The sequence below is a fragment of the Mus musculus genome, chromosome 4 (genome assembly GCF_000001635.26).
Source record: "Mus musculus strain C57BL/6J chromosome 4, GRCm38.p6 C57BL/6J".
Classification (NCBI taxonomy): Eukaryota; Metazoa; Chordata; class Mammalia; order Rodentia; family Muridae; genus Mus; species Mus musculus.
This window is the reverse complement of record NC_000070.6, coordinates 104660678-104685360: the sequence shown is the minus strand read 5'-3', so window position 1 is coordinate 104685360 and position 24683 is coordinate 104660678. Positions and strand designations below refer to the sequence as shown.

The 24683-nt window shown below is 43.8% G+C and overlaps 1 protein-coding gene across 31 annotated transcripts in view; it reads right to left on the bottom strand.

Moving 5' to 3' along the window:
• Dab1 (disabled 1) overlaps nt 1–24683 on the bottom strand; it is a 1125345-nt gene that overhangs the window by 59484 nt on the left and 1041178 nt on the right. For 22 of the 31 annotated variants that reach the window (NR_104385.1, NM_001369049.1, NM_001369047.1 and 19 more), the window contains 4 exons: nt 6528–6659; nt 5789–5908; nt 5253–5291; nt 3698–3763 (listed from right to left, as the gene is read on the bottom strand). Coding sequence is in view for 30 of the 31 variants with exons in the window: in NM_001369049.1 (NP_001355978.1) it covers nt 3698–3763; nt 5253–5291; nt 5789–5908; nt 6528–6659 (357 nt within the window). In the remaining variant the exon portion in view is untranslated. Of the gene's footprint in view, nt 1–3697; nt 3764–4971; nt 5292–5788; nt 5909–6527; nt 6660–24683 lie in introns of those variants that run through there. The other 9 variants (XM_030253177.1, XM_030253173.1, XM_030253174.1 and 6 more) reach the window with 4 other exon arrangements.

Sequence of the window (24683 nt, the reverse complement as noted above, 5' to 3'; positions counted from 1 at the left end):
AGAGGGCACATTCAGGTCAGCAGTGTGGTAATTATGTGTAGAGAGGCCATTCAGGGGTGTGTTGGGCGACACAGGACTAGCTTTACTGTTTAAAATTGATACTTAACACATGGGGAGATTAACAATAAGCTCTGAACAAATGAAGTGAAAAATACCCACTTAGAAAGCGAGAGGCCCCACTTGTGGACTGGAATTAGAGCCTGTGACGTTGGCACTCGGATTCCCTTATGTTGAAAATGACAGCCTCAGTTTCTCTTCTCAACTCACCAAATGACAGAAAGGTCACCGGTAAGTCACGTGTAAAATTGCCCTGTGCTATTCTAAAGAGAACTAATGTTTTCTGAGGCACGTGACACAAGAGACAATTATGATTATTAATAGGAGGAGGCATCGCTCCCCCTTGGAAAGATGTCTCAAATTGCCTCAGAGCCTCTTCATTGTCATGTTGAACACAACAGCAAAGCAGGGCTTCAGCTTTCTGAGGGGCTCTCCCACAAAGTGAGCTCTGTAGGCAGTTTCTCTTTCTGTTAGGACAGAATCATCAAAGGTGGTGCCTGATGATGATGGTGGTGGTGGTGATGATGATGATGATACAAAAGTAAAAGGATGGCTACACAGAAGCTTCTGTGGACAGGGCATATCAGAGCATCCGAGTGTGGAGCCCACACTGGACTATCTGCAGTTCACAGTCCAGGAAGCTGAGAGACAAAATTTATGGATATCATCCAAAGGCATAAAACACTGAAAGGCTACAAGGCCTCAGGTCTCTGTGTGCTTCCTTCTAGAAACAGGGGCCAGGATAAAAATGAGATCACTTTGAACCAGTAGTAGAAACAGTAAGATGCATGCAGCGGGATCAGCTATGTAGTAATTGCCAGCGCGCACGCACACACACACACAAACAAAACAGGCCTTCTAATGGCAGTGATTTGAAGGCCTGGTAATCTTTGGGTCGAGGGCTTATCTCTTGTTAAGTGCACTGAGCCCAGGTGGATCTGCAGTACAGGAGAGGAACATGGCCACAGGCCTTTCCAATAGATGGGATAAAATATTCATTCCCGTAAATGATGCCTTCCTGTTAATGATAGGCAGATGGGAAGATCAAGAGGCCAGCGCTATTAAAACAAGTGAGATCTTTTAGATAGCTACTTAAAATACACAGGACCTAATTGGGAAGCCCAGAGCCAAGAAACATGGAGCTGAAAAGAGCTGAGAGGAAGAGGTACTTATTCCAGAGGTCGGAGAGACTGACCTGCCTTAGAGATCCTGTCTCACAGGCTCAGCAACCTCAGCAAGATCCCTGGACCCCAGAAGCCTCACTCCCCTTCTCTGAAAGGAGGGGAAATGACTCAAGCCATAGTGGGAGTTTTGAAAGATGAAGGTTGTATGCAACCTCTATGTTTGGGGGAGCATCAATCATCACACATGGACCCCTTCGTCTGAGGCAGGACTTGCTGCCCTACTGAGTGAGTCAGCATAATTCTACAACGAGAACCCAGTCATGTGTGGCTGAGCTGCTTCTTGCAAGGTGTGTGTTGCAAACAGCAGGAAAGAGCTTACCTAGAGAGATCTTAGGACCTTATTTACTCATTTTACAGGTGGGTAAACTAAGGCCCAGTGACAGGAAAACCCTGCAATTTAAATCAATGGCTGGAGCTAACACGATCTGGATCCACATAGATATCTATGCTCCAGGATGCTACCTCAGTACTATATCCCCATATAAGCGTGTTTCGGTCTCACATTGACATGGGTTGGGGTGGAGCCACCTACTTTATAAATTGAAGAAGTCAAGTCCGAAAAACAGTAGATGTCTTGCCTTCCAACCATGACCCAAAGGTAGATGGTAAGAGGGGCCAAACTAGACGCCCAGCTCTGCCCCAGCCTAAGGCAGCTCTTTCTGGCAGTCACTGGCACTTTGCTGTCCCCGAGGGCTATGCAACTACGGCTCAGCTGGCTTCAAGTGCCTCTCCTGTAGACAAGGTGCTCTCTCTCCCTGGGGCGGCAGGTTAATGACTTTTTGGCCTCAATGCTCAGACACCACAGGATGGGTCAGGGCCTCAGATCTGTCTCTGGGGACAGGTGCAACTTTTCTTTCTAGAAACAGAAACTTTGTCAGTGAAGACTGAATACCTTGCCTCTCAAGTAGATGCTCTCTGAAGCCATCCCTTCTCTGGCTCTCACTGGTGGGGGCCCAATGGGAAGAGTCTTGGCTGGACCCATGCAGCACCAATAAACTACTAGTCTACGAGGCTGGTTTAAACTGAGTTGTTGGGAGAAACAGCATGGGGCTTGCTCATTTTGAATTCTACACATTTGATAGAAATTGAAAATAGGTTTTATTTTGATTTCACAATTAACACACGCCTAAGGCTGAATAATAGAACACACAACTAAGTAAATTAAAACCACTGATTAAATAAATGCATCAAATCACCCCTCTCCCCATAGTACTTATGCTTTAAATGAAGACTAAGGCTCTCATTAGAGAAAAATTATCATATTTCCTGGATGTGTCCTATACCATTCTACTGGGGCCCAAGGTCCAAGCCCCTACATGGGATTCCAGAGGAGGCTGAGGCTCAGCCTCCACTTGCATCTGCTCTTCAGTCTTGGCTCTGAGTAGCTGTGTAAGCCTGTGGAGTGTGTTCTAAACTTTACTCCACTGATGGCCCTCCCCACCAAAAGACAGGATTAAGATGGCCATTTAATGACATAGTTCTAAGAGTTGGATGAGTTTAGAAATGTTTCGAGTGTTCATCACAGTTACGAGCATTACCGTGCTTCTCCTCAGGGTGGAGAAAGCCTTCAGCTGGGCTTGCCTGTGTTCCAGTCATCCCCCCAACAATGTTCTCATACAGAATTTGTAAACTTGTCCCTTATGTATAGGAGGGAAGTAGGGTTTTTATTTTTGGTTATGAGCCTAGTCTTTACTGGAAGGAGTTTTTAAACAAACTGGATGCATGCATTCCTTGGAAAGATCCTTCTACTTGGTGGATTGCAATTCTCCAGTGCATTATCTCAGTACAGTGGAATGCTTGGGTTGTATGCTTATCATGGTTTGAATAAATATGGTCACCATAGACTCATGTGTTTGAATGCTTGGCCTATAGACAGTGGCACTATTAGGAGGTATGGTCTTGTTGAAGTAGGCGTGGCCTTGCTGAAGTACATGTGGCTTTGTTGGAAGAAGTGTGTCACTGTGGAGGTGGGCTTTGAGGTCTCCTATGCTCAGTGTGAGATAGTCTTATTCTGTTTCCTTCAGATCAAGAGTTAAAACTCTCACTCAGCTCCATCTCAGCCAGCCTGCACACTGCCATGCTTCCTGACATGATGAAAATGGACTAAAATTCCGAAACTGTAAGCCAGACCCAATTAGACCTTTTCTGTTGTAAGAGTTGTCTTGGCTGTGGTGTTCCTTCACAGCAATGGGACCCTAACTAAAATAATGCTACTTAAAACACTATGATCTATTCCAGATTTGAATACTGTACCCAACAGGCCACTCAAGATTGCAACGATGAGACATGGAACCTTCAGGAAACTGCCAGGGAACCAGCAGTCAGTGTTCCCAAAGGCATCTCCCACTCCTGGCAGACCCAGAGACCCCGATGCCTTGAACCTCTCAGAATTGAACCTATTAGTATGCTAGCATTTGCTGGTGGAGGGTGCAAAGGAAGAAGCAAGGATCTTATACCTGGTAAATGTTCTCTTCTGTTTCAGGATCACGGATTGGCTCATGTCCAGCCTCAAACACAATGTACTATTGCAGGAGCAGCCAGAGAGGAAAAGGCAGAAGGAAAAAAAAAAGAAAGAAAGAAAGACGAGAAAAGTATTTCCAATTTAGATGCAAATCACAGCAAGCAACACAGAAACAGGCACAAGAAGGGGTATCGGAAATGGGTACAGGGATAAAATGGACCCTGCCAAGGGACACTGCAGAGTTTTGGCCCCTGCAGTCAGGGTACTGGGCCACTGTAAGTCTTTCTGGAGAGGTGATGTCTTCATCCAGTAGCATTTTGTCTGCGTAGCAGCTGAATGGAATGGTGGCATGGGGCTATGACCTTGCAAATTTCACTCTACGGTCCCCTTGCTTTCCTAAGGGCCCAGGCCACTGCTTAAGAGCTCAGACTCCCCAACCTCCCTGATTCCCTAAACAGAATCTTATCAGCATAAAATAGTGAACTTCCAACTTTTGTATGTGTACATTTCAGACATAAGGGGCTGGGGTGTTTCTAAAAGGCCACCATTTTCATCCTCCATGAGCCCAGTAAGCAGTGCTTGAAGCTCCCACTATAAGTTCTTCTTCTTCATCCCTCAAAAGCAGGGGTGTGTTGAGTAATGCAGTTCTGACTCGTGTTTACCACAGATCTGCTAGATACTTCTATTTTGAGACTTATCTCTTTGCCTATGTATCTATGCGTGTATCTACTTATCATCTCATTTTGATCATAACCATAGTAGCTGTTGCTGTGAATGTATGCATAATAAGGCAGACATAAACCACGCCTGTGTATCGTGACTAGACATTCGAGCTGAAGGTTTGCTTTTAGGTTCAAAAAGTGTGTATAAACCTTGTTCCACTTTTTCTCCTTAGAAGTAAGCACAGGAGAGAGTGGGGAAAGCCATTGTTCCTTCCCTTCTGAATCTTTGTTTGCATAGACCTTGGACTTGACCTCAAGAGTCACCCTGTGCTGTGGACCATGAAGAAAGTGCAGAGAAAGCCCTGGACAGAGATATCTCAGGATTCTCCCATTTTATAGCAGCTCTGTGCCATGAGCCAAATAATCAGAGGGCTTGCCTACATTATCAGGGCTTCAGAACTATTCTTCCATCCTTGCTAAAGCTCGAAAACCATTTGTTAGGTTTGTGCTCAAATGTCATGCAAATAAATGTCAGCCCCTCGACCCTAATTCTTAGCTTATAGAGTCTACTCCGTTATCCATCTTGTCTCTAAGAAAGTTACAACAGTCAAGAGACCACTGAAAAACATTTATTTCTAGGATAAAACTTTCCAGATTGGGGAGGGGTCTGAAGCAAGGGTACGAAGAAGGAAGTGGATTTCTAGATCTCCCATCACGGCTGCTGGCTTCTTAGTGTGGAAAAATTCTCTCCCTGCAGAGGCTGGCAACCCTGGCCTTCAGAAATCATCTTAATTCTTCTGCAGGTTCTGCGTTCAACAGAATCCTCAAGTTTCAGTCAAAAGAGCCTTCACAGCTGCATGCAAAACCCTGACGTGGTTCAGAAATTACCTGGTACACGGGATCTTCCACATCCTCTTCCAAAATGGTCTATCCCAGCCAGGGAAGGGAGGGAGTAGCAAAGGATGCAAAGGAAGAGAAGTGAGATTATCTTCAGATGTTACAGCACAGTAGAGAGCCAGCATTTATTAGGATAGGGAAGGAGGCCATGAATGCAGAAAATACACAAAGAAACTCCAAATCCCGCAGCTCTCGCCCCACTCACTCCCAGCATTAACAACAGCAAAGCCAGAAAAGCTGCTATGGGCCTTTAGTCTTCCTCCCCTGAACTCTTCCCCTGGATTAAAGAGTTCCCTTTCTCTAACCTATCTAGAGTCTCAGAAAAACAAAAAACAACAACAACAAAAAACAAAACAAGAAGGATCCCTTCTAATGGCTTGGTTTGGGTGTCTGAAATCTACCCAGGATCCTTTCATCTCTGCTTATTTCTGCTCAGCACCAGGAGGAGATGGTTCGACTAGTCGGTTTCCCATCTGTTTACTGCGGGCCCCGTCTTCTGCAGCACTGGGAGAAACACATTGGTATACCTGGTACACAGCTTGTTCACACTGCTTATCCTTTTGTGCCTTTTTTTCCAATTCTTCTCTTTGCTTCAGCTCATAGATGAGTTGAAAGAGATCTCTCAAGTCCAGGATAACAGGTTCAGCCTGGAGTGAAGGGTGGTGGGACACATTAATAACGAACGCTGCTGAAGTGCAGCTACTAATTTTTGTCTGCGGCTCCAACCCGCAGCCCTTCCCTTTTCTATTAAACTGAAAGCATTCCATTCTTAATTAATTCTACCTTGTTTATATTGGTTTAGCAAATTGCTTCTAGGCTAAAGTTCATTTCTTCAACTAATTATATTTGCAAATTCATAATAATCATAAGCATAAAAAGCATTGCTTTTATTTATTAGTGATTCGGAATACAATAAAATTAGGGCAGGCCATATGCAAAATAGCTATTTGTTTTCTCTTATTTTCTTTTTAAATGAGGCTATGAACACAAGGAAACTTATTTGTATACGTGTCTCTATCTAGCTTAATCAGAAAGGGAAAGTAATTTGTCATTAGGAAATACCCATTAGGATTAGAAAATAAAGCTGAACGGGCAGAGCCTTGTTTCTTTGCTTTAAGGCTGTTTATCTTTCCTAGGATGGATTCTGCACATCAGCTGACAGTGGCGGTCCATCATTTGGTCAGGCTGGGCCTTGGAAAATCCACAGTGTTGACTCTGTCCTGCCCCGTAACAAGGCAGACACCTGTATTGGACAGGAATACTTACCGCCTGGGCTGTTTTGATGGCCACAAATCTGTGATTCCCTTCCTTCCCGCAAACGTATCCGAAAGCCCGATGATCTGTGATGTCCTTCGCAATGTAGGAAATTTCATGAACAGCATGGTGATGCTGAAGGGCCTGGGGACACACAAAAGGAAGACGGTGTTTCAGGGAACACACCCCCTCGAGCTGTTGATCAATAAGAGATGTGTTTTCACCATGTGCGAAAGGCCCAAGGGGCTTTGGGAAAGCTGTTTGCTACAGATGGAAGGAAAAAGAGCTACGCCTGCCCTTGAGAAAAGGAGGTCTCCCTCCATGGTCTCACTGCTGTGACCAGAGTGAAACCAGGACTGTTCATATGGGGGTGAGCATCTGCAGAGGTGGCTTCACACTGCCTGCCAAAGCCTCCCAGTTGAAAGCAGCCCACATGCTTCTTTCTGCTTGCAACCTTCACAGCCCAGCCCCGTCCAATCTGTCTCGATAGTGAACACGCTTACGTTCTCAGGCCTTTGCATACAGAGGGAGGGGCTGTCCCCTAAACAACTCCAGGGAGTGCTGTGAACGTCACAGTACTTGAGTTTTGCAGGGCTACTGAGTTTTCCCAGCAGCTGGTTGAAAAATCTGTGTTGAGGGATGAATAACTTTATCTGTCTCAAAGTCATTTGGGCAGAGGTTGGGGCGCATGCATACACCCATGTGCACACACACACACACTTTTCATCGGCTAAGTCTCTCTGTCTGCAATGTCTTGATTTCATCACCATTTTAAATTCTCTTTTTGATGGCCACATGAAATGAACACTAGGTCTGTTAAGCAGCCCCTGAACGGGGCAAGCCTTGCCTCTCCTTGAAGGACTATTCCCTTCAAACTCATGATGGATTTCTCTCACATTAATGGCCACAGATTTTGTTCTGATAAGTTTGTCTGACTTCAGGACCACTGTCCACACTAGACTCTGTCTTCCTGAACTCTGCCATCTTCTAGCCTTGCCCTAAGCTCCTCCCATTTTGGTCAGCTGAAGAAATCTGATTTATGCTAGTAGATTGAAATTGGCCTTTCTGCCTTTGTTACTCAGGCTACCACAGGACCAAAGTTTCCCATCCTATTAGGAGATGTGCATCTTTGTGGTTATTTTCCTATAATAATCCAATATATCATATCAATTAATACTCTATAAAGGCTTGCAGATGCAAAGAGATGCTTGCAGTCAGTCCAGAATCCTTACAAAGAGCATTTTCTTTACACCAAGAAGCTTGAATTCTAGTCACTGTACCAAAGCAAACTACCCACTAGTCCTTTCTGCACCAGTTTATTTCCTAGAAAAAACACACCGAACGATCCTAATTCGAAAGCCCTGGCTCTATTAATAAAGGCAATAAAAAGGCAAATTTCAAAACCTAAAAGGACTTCAAGTACTATATTGAACAGATATGGGGAGAGTGGATATTCTTGTTCCTCATTTTATTGAAAATGCTTTGAGTTCCTCTCTCTGTAGAATGATGCTGGCTTGGTGTTGAAAGATATCAATTTATAATTATTCCTAATATATCTCTATATATTTGTGCATGCAAATGTTTAATTAGAGTTATATCTGCTTATTGTTGCTATGTTACCTAGCTTATATTTGAGCAAAATATACTCAAATAGTCCAAGAAGAAAAATGAATGTGTTTTATGGTGTATAAAATCTTTCCTATTCCTGGATACCAGGAAGAAGGGAGAAACAAAGGCAGCCCAGGCAGCTCCTCTATGCAAACTTTTGGGTCTACTAGGGTATGTATTCTCTTAGGTTCAGTACCAGGCTTCCTGTCCCTTAAAGCCACTCAGGTCTCCTGGCTCAGTTGGCCTCTGGTTCTCATGAGGATCATCACCTTAATTCTAGAGATCACTGGTCTTACAAAATGTCAATTCCTCAGCCTCTTGCTCGACTAGGCTTCTGACCATGCGCATCATCTGCTGCTCTAGAATGTTCTGCCTTGCCTTCATCTGCCACAATGCAGCTGCTACTCACCTATCTGATGACCCTTAGAACTCTCCCCTCTGCCTCATCCTCTTTCCAGGGACCCATTGCTCCCTGAACTGCAGTGTGGCATCACCACCTCAAGTCCTTAGTCTCTCAACTAGCAATATGGCAAGTTTATACTTTGAGTGGATTTTGAGTGATTCAAGTTGGTGGAGGAAGGGTTTGTTAGCAAAACAATCAGAATCCGCTTGTTTTGTTTCATCAAAAGGACAGATTTAGCTAGCAGAGGGAAATTGCTCTGAGAGTAGTAGTTTTTTTCATGGTGTTAATGATGTAAAATTGATGAGATTTATATTCACGCAACATGGGGCATTGATTTATAAGCTTTTGTGAGCTAGAATGGTATGTGGCAGGGGAAAATTGGAGACAAAGGCATTCTTTTCTCCTCTCCTTTTTTTTCCTGAAAGTATTTCTTTCCCTGCATAATGTAGAGGATGTAATCCATGTCTCCTATTAAATCCAAGTTTGACGACACTGCCTTATTGATTGCCAAGCAGAATATTGCTCTAAAATTAAGCAGCGATTAGAAATCTTCCTGGTGGAATTAGATTTAGAGATGAGTGTGCAATGGCAAAACTATCACCTACCATGAAGATGGCAGATGGAGATGGTTTAATTTATCTGCGAATCCTCATTAAGTATTTTAAATCAAAACATTCTTAATGCTTGATGATACCTAATATTGCCTTGCAAAGTGTTAGCTGTGTCAGTGCGTGTGCACAAAGCACTTAAAAGATATTTGTTACGGCATTTCTCCCGTAGTTAAATTTATGACATGCTAAAGAGCAGTGCTCTCCAAGTGTCCCACTCATCTGAAAAGCAACCATCAGTGAGGGAATATGTCTCCTCTTTCCCCAACCTTCTACTGTGCAGATACAATACAGGACACGTGGACATATACGCACACCTTGGGATTTGGCAAATTCTACAGTTGTATTGTTCACTTTCATTTTTAGCAACTCAGAGCATCAGGCAAATGCCTCTTTACTGAACCTAGACATTGTCTTGGACTTCAAGTTGATTTTTTTGTTATACAACACAATCAAAGGCGCTCGGAGCCAGAAGGAACCTTAGCTGTTCCATAGCTCGGCTCTGAGTTTCTTCACAAAGAGACCAAAGGCCAAAGACTACTGTCCTAGCCGCTATCAAACCGAAGACTAGTCTTTCTTACCTAGGAGGGAGACGCATTGATGATGAAAACAGAGTTGTGTAGAAGCTAGGTCTCATTTCCGTAGAAGCCCGACTCTCTAGTTTGAACAAGCACAAGCTGCAGTTCATCAACAGGGAGGAGGAAGCAAGTGAAATGAAGAGAGAGACAGACGAAGTGGGGACTGTCTGCAATTCAGGCAAGTGTCTGAGGTCGGTCAGAGAGGGCAATAAATCAAAACATAGAGAGGTGAAGTACAGAGAAAGTAGTCAAGAAAGCAAGACCTGGAAGTTCACATTGAGTTCTTCAGAATCATTTCCAGGTCCTGCTGGCTAACTTTTTTTTTTTTTTTTTTTTTATGTGTCTGCAGAGCAGCCAAGGCCAAACCGTCGAAGAGAAGCTACCACTGATCACGGGTGACAAAGAAAGCTTCACTCAAGGAGTGTGATGCCATGGGAAAATTAGAGGCGTGGCAGAGAAGATGACACCTGGGTGGAACGTGGAGAGGGAGAGCACACACTCTCTTCATGCCTGGTTCGTATGGCCCATGGAAAACGGTGCCTCGGAGACATCTGCTCTTGCTAGGAAAGCAGGTTGTTGGTCTTAAGAGCAGGGCTTTCAGGAGTCCTTAGTCTGCACCCTCTTCCCTACACTGTGGATTAAAATTGTTGGCAGAAGATCCCAGGGATCGCCCAGGCGGCACCATTCTCAGTCCAGTCTGACTTCTCCATGAACTTTAGCTGCCCCACCCTACAAACACCTCCCTTTTCGAGTTGGCACCTTCCCATCTCTGTACTACTGCGCCTGTGATTTTCTATGTGGCTCACTCTCTCCCTCCTGTCCCCTGTGCTTCATTAGCTACATAGGCAACTGCTCTATTTCCAGCACTACTGCTGCCGTCCAGCTCCCAAGTCCAGCTGCAGCATTTTGCTCATCAAGGACCCTTCCCTCACTCCTCCCTTTCCTTTGGATAATTCCCACGCCTCTAACCCCATGGTGCCGCATCTGCCCCTCCATGTAAGAGCTCTTTGATTTGTTTTGCCCCAAATCTATCCATAACATTCAGTGATTCACATCACATATATGTACTACGGGTTGGCTATGATCTGGATCTATGCAGATGGTCTCATGGTCTCATAAAACAGACATGTGGCAAACCCTAAAACCATAATATAGCATGGTAATATTTACATTAAATGCATGATGCATAGGCTGGGAGCAAAATCAGGGAGGGGACGTGGAAGACTTGCCAGAAGAGGCTCAGTCTAAGTCTTGAAGAGTAAATGGAACCTTCCCAGAAGAGTAGGGCAAAGGTTGTGTTATATAGAAAGTGCATGGCTTCTAAGCACAGCTTTCCTCTCGGCATTGGGAATGGTAAATCTTCAGAAAAGATCCATGGTGGGCTCTCTTCAGTTCCTAAAAAGTTTTCTCTGGGACAATATGTAACTCATAGTGGGTTCTGAAGCAGAGTGAGGGTGGGCGGAGCCATCTCTGTGTACTGCTCAAGGTAGGCACTCACTGAATGGCTGCATTGGGTTAATTCATGACTTTTCACATAGGATTCATTCTGTGAACAGAGGGATTCTTAGCATCATTAAATCTTTTTCTTTGCATTTCCATGAGCCATTTAACAATGTTTAAATGAAGTATCAAATTGTTTGGGGGGCTACTGTCTGACAGAATAAATTACAGAGAAGACTTAATTTGTACTATGGTTCAATACAGCCAATTAAATACAGTATGGATTAGAAAGTCATCTGCTGAAGACTGTACTATTAGCTATTTTTAAGGAATGAATTCTACCGTGTTTAGCTTTCATATAACCATTGTGTATATGCCCACCCCTTTCCTGACGCAATAGTGTTCATGAAAAAATATCCATCACAATTCAAGTATGCTAACAACAACAACAACAAGAACAACAAAGAAAACCAAAATTCAACAAAACAAAAATTACAAAATACAGAGAAGTAGAAAGACACAGAATAAAAATAGAACCATGAAAAACACTACTTCACATGATAAGCAATTACAGTAGTTAAAACCTCACAAGACAAAGGGAGGCCTGGGCTCATTATAAAAGCCTTTCTCTTTTGTAACATATTTTTGGATGCATTCACTGTGATGCGGTGCCAACAAAACTGGGAGGCAACCTCTGTTCCAGCCCCCTGGGCACCCCACCATCAAGTGCTTCACAGAGCAGGTCAGAGGGAGCTCTTCCCTGGGTGGCATCCTGAAATCTTCTTTCAGGTTTTTCTCAGATCACATGGTCTCCAGCTGTCGAGGCCTCTTGATCAGTACCTTGATCGGCTGCCTACCTTGAGCAATACCTTGCTAATGGGGAGAAGGGAGATGCTCTCAAGCCAGGGAAAACACAATTTGAAACACAGCTCTCCCATCTGCCTGTGTGACCCTTAGAAGCGCTCTCTCTCTCTCTCTCTCTCTCTCTCTCTCTCTCTCTCTCACATGTCCCTCTCTGATTTTTGTAGACTATGAGAAATGACACAGAACCCCAAATGTTGCCAGATAAAACTTCCATGTATCTCCCCTTCAGAATGAAGCGAATACTATGCAGAGTTGAGAAGCTGTGGAGAAATACAGACCACACAATGTGTGTAGGTGTAATATAGGGAAAATGGCAGGATCTCTCTGGTGCTTTGAGGAGATTAATAAGTTAGGGTATGGATTGCTTACTGTAGTACAGGGCACCTGGGGAGAAGGGTTGCTTTCTTGTTATCTGTGGAAATGCAACTTCTCTGGAGAGCTGGTCGACTGTTTCAAAGCCTTAAACTCATGCACAAAGTGACCCTATGAGTCCTCTCATAGGGAATTAATTATCCAGAAATAATGCAACCTGTGGACAAAGACTTGGATACAAGATACTTCCCACAGTGCCGAAGAACAGTGAAAAATTAGAAATATCCAAAGCTGCTGAGTACTCACTGACTAGCTGAGAAAAATTCATGTTTCTATATTGTAAAACAGTATGCAGTATGGCAAAAATCATCCAGGAAAGTGGGTATTATTTTTTGCTACGGAAATACTCTAGCAGCATCCTGTTGAGTTTGAAAAAGCATATTCAAAATAGTATGTTCAGAATGACCGTGTTTCTGAAGAAAGACAAAGATGTCTATCTATGTATACCAGAACTTTGGAAGTCTATTGTTACTGTCCCAATGAAGGCTGTCTCTTGGAATTATTACTTATTCTTAAAATAGGACTCCTTTCATTTACACCAATTGTTGGTACAATAATTATGCATGAACGAAAAATACAGAATAATGTTATTTCCAACTATGAACCTAATTCACATGCCATCTTCTCTCCATCCCCACAAGCAGCCCTCCTAGCCTTTCAGGAATCCCTCCCTCTCCTTCCAATTTTAACTTATTTTATCTCCTTAATGCCTTTCATTGCACCCACTCCTCATGCCTCCATCACCATGTCTTACCCACCAGGACCCAGCCATTGTTTCATACATGGCTTAGGAGAGTAGCTCAGCCACTGCTCCCCTTCCTGTGATAGTCACACCATGGTGTGAAGGGACCAAGGGAAAAAAGTGGCAGATTTCCTCAAGGCTTTCCAGTATTTGAATCACACCGAAGCTTCCCATCGCCTTTGGAATAAAGTCGGAGAGCCTAGCAGTGCCTCCGCATATCACCAGTGTGAAACGGCTGTTTCCCTGCGTTCTCCCAACCTTTCCCCCACTTAATGCCACATGGCTGTTTTTCTGGCCCTTGAATGAGCCACCCTCTTTCATATATATATATATATATATATATATATATATATATATATATATATATATATATATATATATATATATATATATATATATATATATATATGCCACATGGCTGTTTTTCTGGCCCTTGAATGAGCCACCATCTTCCATATATATGCCTAAACTCCACATGCAGAGAAAGATCAGCTCCTTTCTGAATTCAGAGTTTAATACAGACGCCACTTCTCTGAGGCCTCCCCCGTCCTCTTGGGTTCTGTGCCTTTCATTGGGATGAACTACCCGGTTTGCCATTCTGTGGATGGGACTCTGTTGATTAGTATCTACCTCAAGGTTACAACGCTGTTTCCTCTCTCCCTATTGATCAAGTACAGAGCCTGATATGTACTAAGGATTCGGTAAATTTATACTTAAAAATATACATAACATACAATTTGGCATTTTAAGTATGCAATTCAGTGGCATTTAGCATATCCACATTGTTCTGGAATCATCCACCTGCACAAAATTTTAATCTTCCCCAACTGACATTCTATATCAATAAACAGCTCTTTGCCTTCCCTGATAGCTACTGGCAACTGCTAGTCTATCTCCGTTTATACATCTGTCAGTATATATTTTAAAGTGAAAATCTGCAATGAGTGAATCAGCAAGAGCTGGGGTGCAAGTCTGTTCTGAGCCCCCTCTAGCCCCATGAATTCTTCATCTGTTTGCCTAAACCTCCCTTTTCCCTGGCAATTAAAATGCGGTGTGGGGCCCAGGAAATACCGGCATCTTCTCTAGCCCTCAGCATTTCTTTGACTCTTTTGTAAATCTCCTAAGATGACAACAGCTATAACAGTTTCTTAACAGCTCTCTAGTCATATGGTATAAACATACAGATCTGGAAAGATGTGACAAGGACCTTGCTTAAAACAGAGAGAGATGAGTTAGTCAACTAGCAGAAAGCATCCCAGACCTGTGATAAAATGTGGTACCCAGGCAAAGAGCCAGGTGTGCTTAATCACTTAGCAATCAGCCAAGTGACATGGAAGCTGATTTGTAAAAATTCACCAGGGAAACAGGCCTCAACAGTAGCTTCCTAACACTTGGGCTCACTCAAAACCCCAGAGCTCATGAGCTAGGGTACCTATAACATCATTACCATTGGTGGATTGGCCTGGATGGCCCCATGACTCAACTCCCAGTCTCCTACATGCAGCAGATTCTGGTATAGGAAACATAAGGTATGTCATGTGATGGAGGGATTTTAATCCTTCCATGGCTCTGTGGCCTTAAGAAAAATCACCTTCTTATATGGAGCCTCAGCTCCTTTGCATGGAAAAACCAAAAGGATTCTTCCTTTATAGGGCTGGGAAGCAGTCCACTTAGCGTATCGTATCTAGCATATCAGATGGATGACACTTCATTTAGAGATTTCCCCCATCCCCCAAGAGGCAAATGAGCTAAAGATTCTCAGTCCAACATCTCTACAATATAGATGACTGCTGTGCAGGTAGCTAGGGTTCACAAACTCAACAAGGCTTCCTTGGAGCTAACAGGGTAAAGTCTGGGAGGCAACAAAGTGTGGTAAGAGCATGTCTGGGAGATCAAGCTACAGGAAAAAACAAAAAAAAGATCTGAAGGTTAGCGTCTGACTTTATCCTGGGATCTAAGAACCTGGATCGATCATTCCTGAAAATCTACCCTACAATTTCAATTACACAAATCAGTAATTTCCTTCTGGCACTAAGATTTTTTGAGATCAGTTTATTTGACACAAGTTTTCTAGCACTTGAAACCCAGGGATTTCTGAATATTGGTCACTATCAGTAATCTTTGTCACAGGAGGAAATAGGCTTAGGACACATGGGACCAGGGTAACTCCAGTGCACGCCTGGCTCATCAGCAGTAATTCATGTTGGAATTATAATTTTTCAGATAGCTTTGGATATATATTAGAATAAAGTAAGTACATAAATACATTGTTATTAGCAATCAAAATGGCCCATAGGATAGAGATGAGACACCGATATTTGTAAAACCTAAGAAGAAATCCTGTAATGTTAAATTTGAAATGGAAACATCAATATCAGGTTATGATTTTTTAAAAAAATATGTTTCTAGCACTGTTTGCTGGAAGGGCCTAGAACCAATGAAATTCTAGTAGCTCTGAGCCCTTTGGGCATAGCTAGTATCTGTTTAGTTACTGATCTCTTAACCCATCTAGAGCCAGAGAAAGTAAATGTGGCAGGAGGTTAAGTTTTAGAGTTAGCCTTACACAATTTCCTGTGTGGTTGAATGTTTTCATGATTAGTCTTTGAGGACAGATAGATCTCAGTATGCTTGCTTCTCCTTCTCTCTTGCTGCCTTCATTCATAGCGTGATGAAGACATCAGTGATGGGGTGGGGAGCATACCACATTTTAAGGCCCTTACCCAAAAACAGCAGAACTTAAGGCACTGACAACTTCCGTGACTTCACTGAAAGTAGGTTAGAGAAAAGCCTTTATCGTGTCCACCTGAGCAGCCACTGCTCCTGAACCCTCGGGCGACTTTATAGACACACTGTGCTGAGAAGCACTGAGCAGGGCAGCCACCACTTTCCTGAGCTCCTCTCCTATCCCAGGAAGGATGCAGGACATCAGCTGGGGCCTTTCAGTTTGTAACAGCATTTTAAATGCTCAGGTGGAACGGGCACAGCGACAATGGGGACAATTTATACTCTTGAATAGCTGGTGTGTGTGTGTGTGTGTGTGTGTGTGTGTGAGAGAGAGAGAGAGAGAGAGAGAGAGAGAGAGAGATTGATTTCTTCTCAGTATAAGCATCCAGACTTTATATTTTTATTTTATCAGCCCCCCCCCTTTTTAAATAAAAATGATACTATTCAGAGAGTTCTCACTATCTGCTAGGCATTAATTATGCTACGTGCTCTGTATATGTAGCCCTCATCTGTCTCACCCATCCAATAACATTACAGACATCTCCCCCTCCTTTCACTGTTCAAGTAACTGAGGCCCAGCCGGGTTGAGTGCCACTCTGCTTCTCTGTTGCTATGATAAAATAGTATGACCAAAGGTAAATTGAGGAGGAAAGAGCTTATTTCATCTTATATCATTGAGGGATGCGAAAGCAGAAACTCAAGGCCAGAACTAAAGCAGAGGCCATGGAGGGATGCTGCTCACTGTCTTGCTTCCCCCTGGCTTGCTCAGCTACCTTTCTTTTACAGCCCAGGCCCCTCTGCCTAGGGATGATACTATCAACAGTGGGATGTGTCCCCTTCAGTCAATTAGCAATCAAAAAGTGCCCCATAGGTGAATCTGATAGAAGGATTTCCGTAATTGAGGTTTCCTCTTCCAAGGCATAACTAAGTTTGTGTGGAGTTGACACATACTAATCAGTGGAATAGCTTATCTTGGGTCACACAGCTAATATGAGTTGCCACCAGGGATGGCTGGTTCCAAGTTCCAGCTGTCTCTTTGCCTCCATAGTTTCTAATGTACTTAGATGGCCTCTATTTCTGCTCCCCTATATCTGTTATTTTTATTTCTTTTTCTTTCTGCATGAGGAATCCTAATTGCCGATGTAGGTATTTAGCAATATAACTGACGATTTCAACATTTTAACTTGTGGTATAAAATGATTGTAGCAAGTAGGTAAATGAGTGTGGTTGCATGAAACGAAGTTTCATGTTTTGCCACAGGTCACCACAGAAATGAGGTCATTATATTTAACGGAAGATTACTTTTTATGTTGTCACCAATTTGAAATTAACCTTTGCCTTGGTCACAGGAAAGTGTCTTAGGGAGACAGAAACTTGCAAGAATGTGAATTGATTACACTGCAGCCGGTGGAAGGAGGGCTCGAAGAGAAGCTGGGGAAGCCAATGCCATTGTTTAACACAGTAAGGAAGCGAAATGGAGAGCTGATGCTGGCAGAGGCACCCACAGCAGTAAGACCCCAGACATGATTTCAGCCTGACACAGATCGCAACCTGAATTGTAAATCCACCATGATCGGTATTGTTATATAGGACAGATTTCCCAGACTTTTTGAATGGAGGTGAGAATTAAATAAAATCATGTAAAATTCCTGGTGTTCTGCCCTGTACAGGGAGTGCCTAATCATGAACAGTTGTTACCCACCTCAAAAGTTCTGTTCCTGAAACTATATGTTCCTGTTGCCTGCTGAAATATGTACTGTCCTTCTTCCTGAGTACGTACCCTGAAGTCGCAAATCTCAGCATTTCAGGAGATGCCCTAATTTGGGAACACTAATCATATACACAGTAAGAGAAGGCCATATTGGAGCATGGTGAGACCCTAATGCAACTATCACAGACAAGGGGGAAACTGGAGAAAAACAAGCATATCTAGAGAACTCCACATAAAATCATAGCAGAGATCATGGGGGGAGTATCCCCAACCCAAGAGGTGTCAAAGAAGATGAGTAAGCCATGAGAAGAGCACGGGATCCTTTAAGAGCAAGGGCAGAATCATCCTGTAGACACTGGCCTGAGACTCCCAGCCTCTGACACAGTGGACAGCTCCCCCTGGTTGTTTCCATTACCCAGTATGCTAGAGCTTTGCTGCAGTATCCTTAAGCCATTAGACATCTACATTGTATTTCTAGGACTCTTTATTTGAGAAGGCTGTCAGGACAACAGGGTGGTGGGGTCAGGGGTAAAGGAAACCAGCACTGAACAGTTGTGATGGTATCTTGTCCAGCCTCTGTTCCCTGGGTGAGCTTCCCTGTTCCCTGCTGTAAGACAAGGAGGCAGGGCTATGCTGGGCTGGTTTTCAGTATGAGACGGGAAGCCTGGTAATAGTTTTCCTATTACTGTCAGGCCATGCTGCTGCCGCCATCGGAAGCTTGCAGTGTAGTGCAGCGCCGTGCAATTTACAGCTGCATCTGTCCAATTAGTTCCCATTTAGCGCTGTGCAGCATTCCCCAAATACGCCGCAAACCACTGAGGCGGTGGGCTGAGCTCACAGAGCACAGGGATCAATTGTTTCTCTTACACTAATTGGCCCCATGATTTGTTAGGCTGTTGCTTTGGAAAATGAACTGTCAGTAAAAGAAATTAGCACAAAACTGCCCCCTTCTTCTTCAGAAAGGCATCAGGTGCAGTTCTATCATCACTCCAAGCTACCTGAGGGTGTCAGAGGTGGAGTGGACATCAACTCAAAAATCTTTTTCCTATTTGAGAAGGGAGAAGTGTGACTCAGGGTGGTTAAGCAACTTGCCTAATCAATTTTCAATCAATAGTGAAGAACAGGCTGGGGGTGAAGGGCAGTGTGGTGTCAAGCTTCATGGGTAATCTGGCTTTGTTCGGTTGTCTTCCCTCCCATCTCTCCTTCCTCTTCTTCACACAGCTTCACCTCTGTGCCAGACTCCAGGACAGCAGCACCCGAGTGAAGGTGGAAGAAGGAAAGCTTCTGCAGTAAATACCACTCTGCATTGGCCCAGACCTCGGAAGCAAGCTTGACTCCTACAAGTGACCATCAGGACTGTGTGGGATGCTGGGGCTAGCAAGATACCTGCCCCTTTGCAGCTCATTTCCATAGCAGTGTGACAGGGAAGCTAATGTTGTCAAAGGACCCCTGCCCAGTCTCTCAATGCATGCCATGATCTGTAAATCTCCCTTTGTGTGTCTGCTTCCTTGGTTAGCATATGATTCTTCCATAGACTAAGGAAACCAGAGAAGTAATTTTAATTTTCAGTTCTTCTTCTGTATGGTATCCCTATCATCTAGCATAATGTCTGAAAGTGTGTGTGTGTACTCACATGAGTGAGTACGTGAGTGCTTGCTCGCATGCACACGTATGTTGTTAGTAATGATTTGCTGATGAATGACCAAATACTGTGCTTATATCATAATCAAGGTAAAAACAAGGTAGAAATAGAGGCTTGAAGTGACTGTGGAGGAGGAAGGCCTTAAGATAGTCCAACCAGAACAAAAGCAGAGTCACATAGCTATAAAACACATGGGATAAGAAATGCAGCAGTTTGGGACCATAAAATGTGACATCAAGGGTGACAGTCTTTGAAGGTGACAATGGGAGGAAGGGCCAGGGGATGAAGGAGTTTCAAGCTAGAGCAAAACTGAGGGCTGGTGGAAATGTTCAGTTCAACTCACTGCAACAAAATTGATCCTGCTGATTCTTGGATGACAGTTACTTCAAAGGGCTCCCCCTGCTGGAGCAGTTTGTCTAAGGGCCTGGGCTAGAGTACACATGAGCTGAGCAACCTGGCCCTGGGTTGTGAGAGCAGACTCTGTGGTTTGTGTGGGTGTGGGTGTGGGTGGGGGGTGGGGTCTAGAAATGTGCTTGTGAACTGAAGATGAATACTAGTCTCCCTGACCTATTAATTCCTGCTTGGCAGGCCTCAATCTGTGGCCGCAAAACTTCAAAGTCTCCTAGCAATCAATGACAGGATTTTGTCTTACTAAAACTAAGACATGGTGTTACAGTTAGATGTGGCTCCTGACTTCATTATATGGCTTTATGTTAACTTATGGTGAATTGTGAGCAAGGTGTGAAGAAGAGTTGATGGTTTGAATTGTTCTTGGCTCTCCAGTTTCTTCTATCTGTGATGTGGGGAAGTCACTGATCTGGTCGTCCTCTTTCATAAGAAGCTATTTTGGGGCATCACCTTGAAGACTGCATGGTAAACTTATGTGCTTAGGTGGTATAAAAATTTGAGTGGCACCTGATGTGCCAGAAACAACCTTAGACATAGAGCTGACTTGCCTGCCCTTCCAATCATTGTGTGACCCTATAAGACACCACAGAGGAACAAGACATGGAAAATATATGTTAATTGAGGCAGCCCCACCTCTTTAGGAGCCCATGGTCAGGAGAGAAAAGTTTGGAGTCTCTACTCTAGTCTACTCTACTAGAGTAGAGTCTAGCAGGTTCTCAGAGACCTGGAGATACTGAGACCAGACCCAAAGTGGAATAAACTGGGGAGCTGGCCTCTCTAGTAAGGGCTGCTAAGAAGAGATACTTAGGTCAATAAACAAAAGTTAAGGATCAACTAAGGGACAGGCAACCACTTTAAGGCATGGGTAGTAGTGAGGGCCATGGCCAAATGCAGCTTGCTTTGAGGACTTCTGAAAACTCCCAGGGTGACTGATAGGTGTGCATCTGTGTGAGGTCATCTATGTGTTCCTTGCAGAGTCACTCATCACTGTGAGCTAATGGAGAGAGAGGACAGGGCTAGTATGGAGGCCCAGGCACATCATCTTGGTGATTTTGTGGCAGTTTCAGGGTAAGACAACAAAGGATCGCCACTCTGGCTTCCAACTCATCTAGCTGTCCCAACTTGTCTCCAACCCCTTTCTCTTCTAAATCTGCCGTGCCTTTTCTAGAAGCCTTGACAATATTCTCTGCCTAGGTTCTCTGGTCTCCTTCTAGACTAGGCCTCAATCATGGTCTATAAATGCATGAATACATACATATAGGTATAGTTTCTATAGGATCAAGGCCAGGTTCCTGGGATGGCTCTAGCCTGTTTCCATTAGAGGCCTGCCTGAGAAACTTCCAGGAAGTCAAAAGATCTTTGTTCCAGCCATCAGCTATCGAGAGGGCATCTGTCTCCCAGCCTCTTAGGGAGCATCAGAGCTTTAAACATTTGTTTGTGAGCAAACCCAGGTGGATTTCATAACGATTAGCCTAACCTTGAGGTTTTGTAATATTTTATTCTCCTGACTGCTCCATTATTCCGTTAGTCCCCTCTGCATAAACGGGGATAGAGTATAGCTCCTTTCTATGTTAATAGTTTATGAGTTAAATCTGTTTTGCCATTTTAGCTAACACGGGGTGGGGCTTCTCTTTCCACACTATTTTTATCTGCAACTTGAGATCCATGCTTTAAGCTTAACTTAAAAATCACTTTGACTATTATCACCCCAGACCCTGAGGCAGTCTGGCTAAGAGTGAAGGCTCTAGAGCCAGGGGTCTCTACTCATAGCTGTGCACCTCTGGGCTGGGCGCTGCCGGTGGGTCTGCTTTCTCACTGGCTGATGAGAATAACTATTCCCACCTGAGAGTAGTTATGAGCCCATGGATTCACACTCAGGACAAGCTTAACCTGTTGCCCCTGGGTACAGTAAGTACACAATAAAGATTATGCCATTTCAAGGTTACTTAAAGTATATCCGAAAAGGCAATTAATTCTCTACTTATGCAAACTATCTCTTTACCTAGGGGCTATCTTAGTGGCAGTAAGGTAATGATGCTTGTGCAGTTGACAACTCTGTGTTGGGAATGTTTGTCTCTGATTTCCTATCTATATGGTTTCAGCTTTGTCTCAGTCTGGCCCGTGATTGCTGCTTTGATGTCCGCAGCAGGATATGTGGTACTGTAAGCTTATACCGAACAAAATGAAACAGAGCGTTCTATCATACACACAAAGTGCATGAGTCTTCGAGGCATGGCTGACACCCTGAGTTGGGCCACAGTGTGGGATGGGAACAGAAGCAATCCTTGCAGCTCTGGGCTGTACTGAGCAGAGGCAAATCTTGGCTCGCGATTGCTATAACTCATTCTCCTTTTGTGTATCCGAATGGGATGGGGGACAAAGTGAGAGGAGTTGTCGAGTTTTGAAATGAATAATAAGATGTCTTCAGAGTGAGGCGTATAAAAGAGATGAGTTAAAAATATTCTCAGAGCATCTGGGAGACAGAAGGATTAGCAAGGCGCCTTTAATTGCAGGAGAACAAAGACCCCTGCTGAAAAAGGGGCTCCCTTGCCAGTTGCACCTGTAAGCAGGTAAACACAAGGATGGAAATGGGGCTGGTTTCTTTCTTCCTGTTCTTTCTATTCCTTTTTTTCAGAACACCCTCATCCCACTTCAGGCAATCAATTCCCAGAGGGGAGCACCTGGCAGCTTCCCATCACTTGGGTACAGCAGAAGTCTCAGGGGACTGGGCCAGAGAGGAAGTGGGAAGGCAGAGAGGCAAGCAGGAAGAACTTCCCACCTGCCTGGTGCTTTTCTTCAAGATCAGATTTAATTATCATCGGGAGCCAATCACTTATTTGGCAGAAGGATTACTGAGGCTTCGAGAGGTGGGTTTGCAGATCTAAGTGCTCTCAAAGGACCCCAGTCCACTCCCCATTCTCAAGTTTACCAGCATGACAATGGTCTTCTCCTTACACATTTCCTTTTAAAAATGTGTCCTAATAGAATATATCTTCTAAGTTACTGATAAATCGTGACAATGTCCAGCCATCCAACCACCCACCCTGCCATATTCTGAGAGCACACAAGCCAAATGTCTACCTGTATCTTTCTTTTTCTTTTCTTTCCTTTCCTTTTCTTTTCTATTCTTTTCTTTTCTTTTCTTTTCTTTTCTTTTCTTTTCTTTTCTTTCTTTCCTTGTTGTTGTTGTTGGTTTTTTTTGTTTTTTTTTGTTTTGTTTTGTTTTTCGAGACAGGGTTTCTCTGTGTAGCCCTAGCTGTCCTGGAACTCACTTTGTAGACCAGGTTGGCCTCGAACTCAGAAATCTGCCTGCCTCTGCCTCCCAAGTGCTGGGATTAAAGGCGTGCACCACCACCGCCAGGCTCCCTATATCTTTCAAAGCTCTTGGGCTTCTAATAGTTAATAGTGTTTCATCTCTGCATATGCAAATTGATTTTTGCGTTTTAAAAAGTTCTATTATCTCATTTTCTGGTCAGATGTTAAAACAAGTACTTATTTAGTTTAGAGAGGTGAAGTAGTTGGTCCAGATTCACATGGAGGAAGCTGTAGATAGAAAGCTAGTGTGCTCAAATTCAAATGCTCCTGATTTCACAAGTCCAATATTATATTCCCGTGGTAAGATGGGTAAGAGTAAAGGACTATGGACTCTGTAGCCAGAATGCCTGGGTCCTGGTTCATCAGTTAAGTACATATTCTGTGTCCCAGTATATGTAGCTATTAACTGAGCCCAAGGGGGCTGTGGTCATGCAAAAGATAATGAATTAGTACTAAAGTTAATTCCTAGGAATATGTCATGTGGGACTTCTGCTTATTTTGGTTTTAATTTATTTCAGAATATTCTTCAGTTTTCTTCTCCCTACTCTCTGCTGCTGGCCCTATAGTGAGAGGGAACAGAGGAGCTTGGATTTTAATCCAGGTTGTCTGACCCCCTAACCTGAATCACTGGGACTCACATTTGCATTTCCTCTGCCTTTGATCCACAGATTAGATACATAAAAGGATGGGGCTGAGGCTCTCTGTTTTGACTCAAAATAAGGAAGTGTCCCTGTGCCCACCCTCCAGGGGACACTACTCTTCTCCACTGTATAGATACATGTTGGTTCAAGATTGTTCACTTCCCAAGAGCCCAGTAGATCTAGTGCTGAAACTGTCATGGTTGCTGCAGCTACCGTGTTCATGGACTTTGGGGACCCAGCATGATCAAGACTCGTGTTCCAAAGAGCCCCAGAGAAGCTGTGAGAACCCACGTGAGGTGCCTGTGATATGAAAAGGCTTCAGGCAAGTCCCAAGTTCCTGCTTCAAATGGGAGAGACATTCGAAAACTGTTATAATTTACTTTCCCATCCTCAAAAAACCAAAAACTATTTTAAAATTGAACAAGCATCCCCAGATACAAACTAAGAGCGGTGGAGAGTGGCTGAGAGGGGCAGCTTCAGGCTTGTAATTCATGGGAGAGAGGGCCAAGCAAGCCCAAGTCCTGAGAGGATAGTGGAAAGTGCCAGGTAGACTTGACCTTAAACAGTAATTCTTCCAACACAGAGCTTAGCATCGATCCAAGCCAGAGTGGGCTCGGAGTCTCAAGATAAATCAGAAAGGTGATCTGGGTTCAGGTGGAAATTGTAGCAGTGGTGAGCAACTTCCACTGTTGCTTGTGTCTCTGTCATCAAGATGCAACCTTGGCTGAATCCAGGCAGCTCACACAGAGACACTCACCTGCTCCAAGTGCCACCCTGAGCTTCCACAGCCTTAATGTCCTTCGCCTCACAAATCAGGTATATGTGATGTGATTATATGCATCAGAATGTTCAGTGACTCTGGTTCGAGGCTGACAGCTATGATGCACCCTAGTCCCCCAAACCATCTTGTCTGCACAGGAACAATCACTGCTTGTCTAACCTGCATCACAAGGCTTGGGAGTCATAGCTTCATAGTCTAAGGAACTGGAATAATAAATATAGTCCTTCATCATGCCTATGAGGATGGAAAGTTGGATCCAGTTCCCTGCAGTTGTGAAAATGTCACAAGGAAACCTATTACTTTTTATGCTCGGTAAAATACACAATTAGGA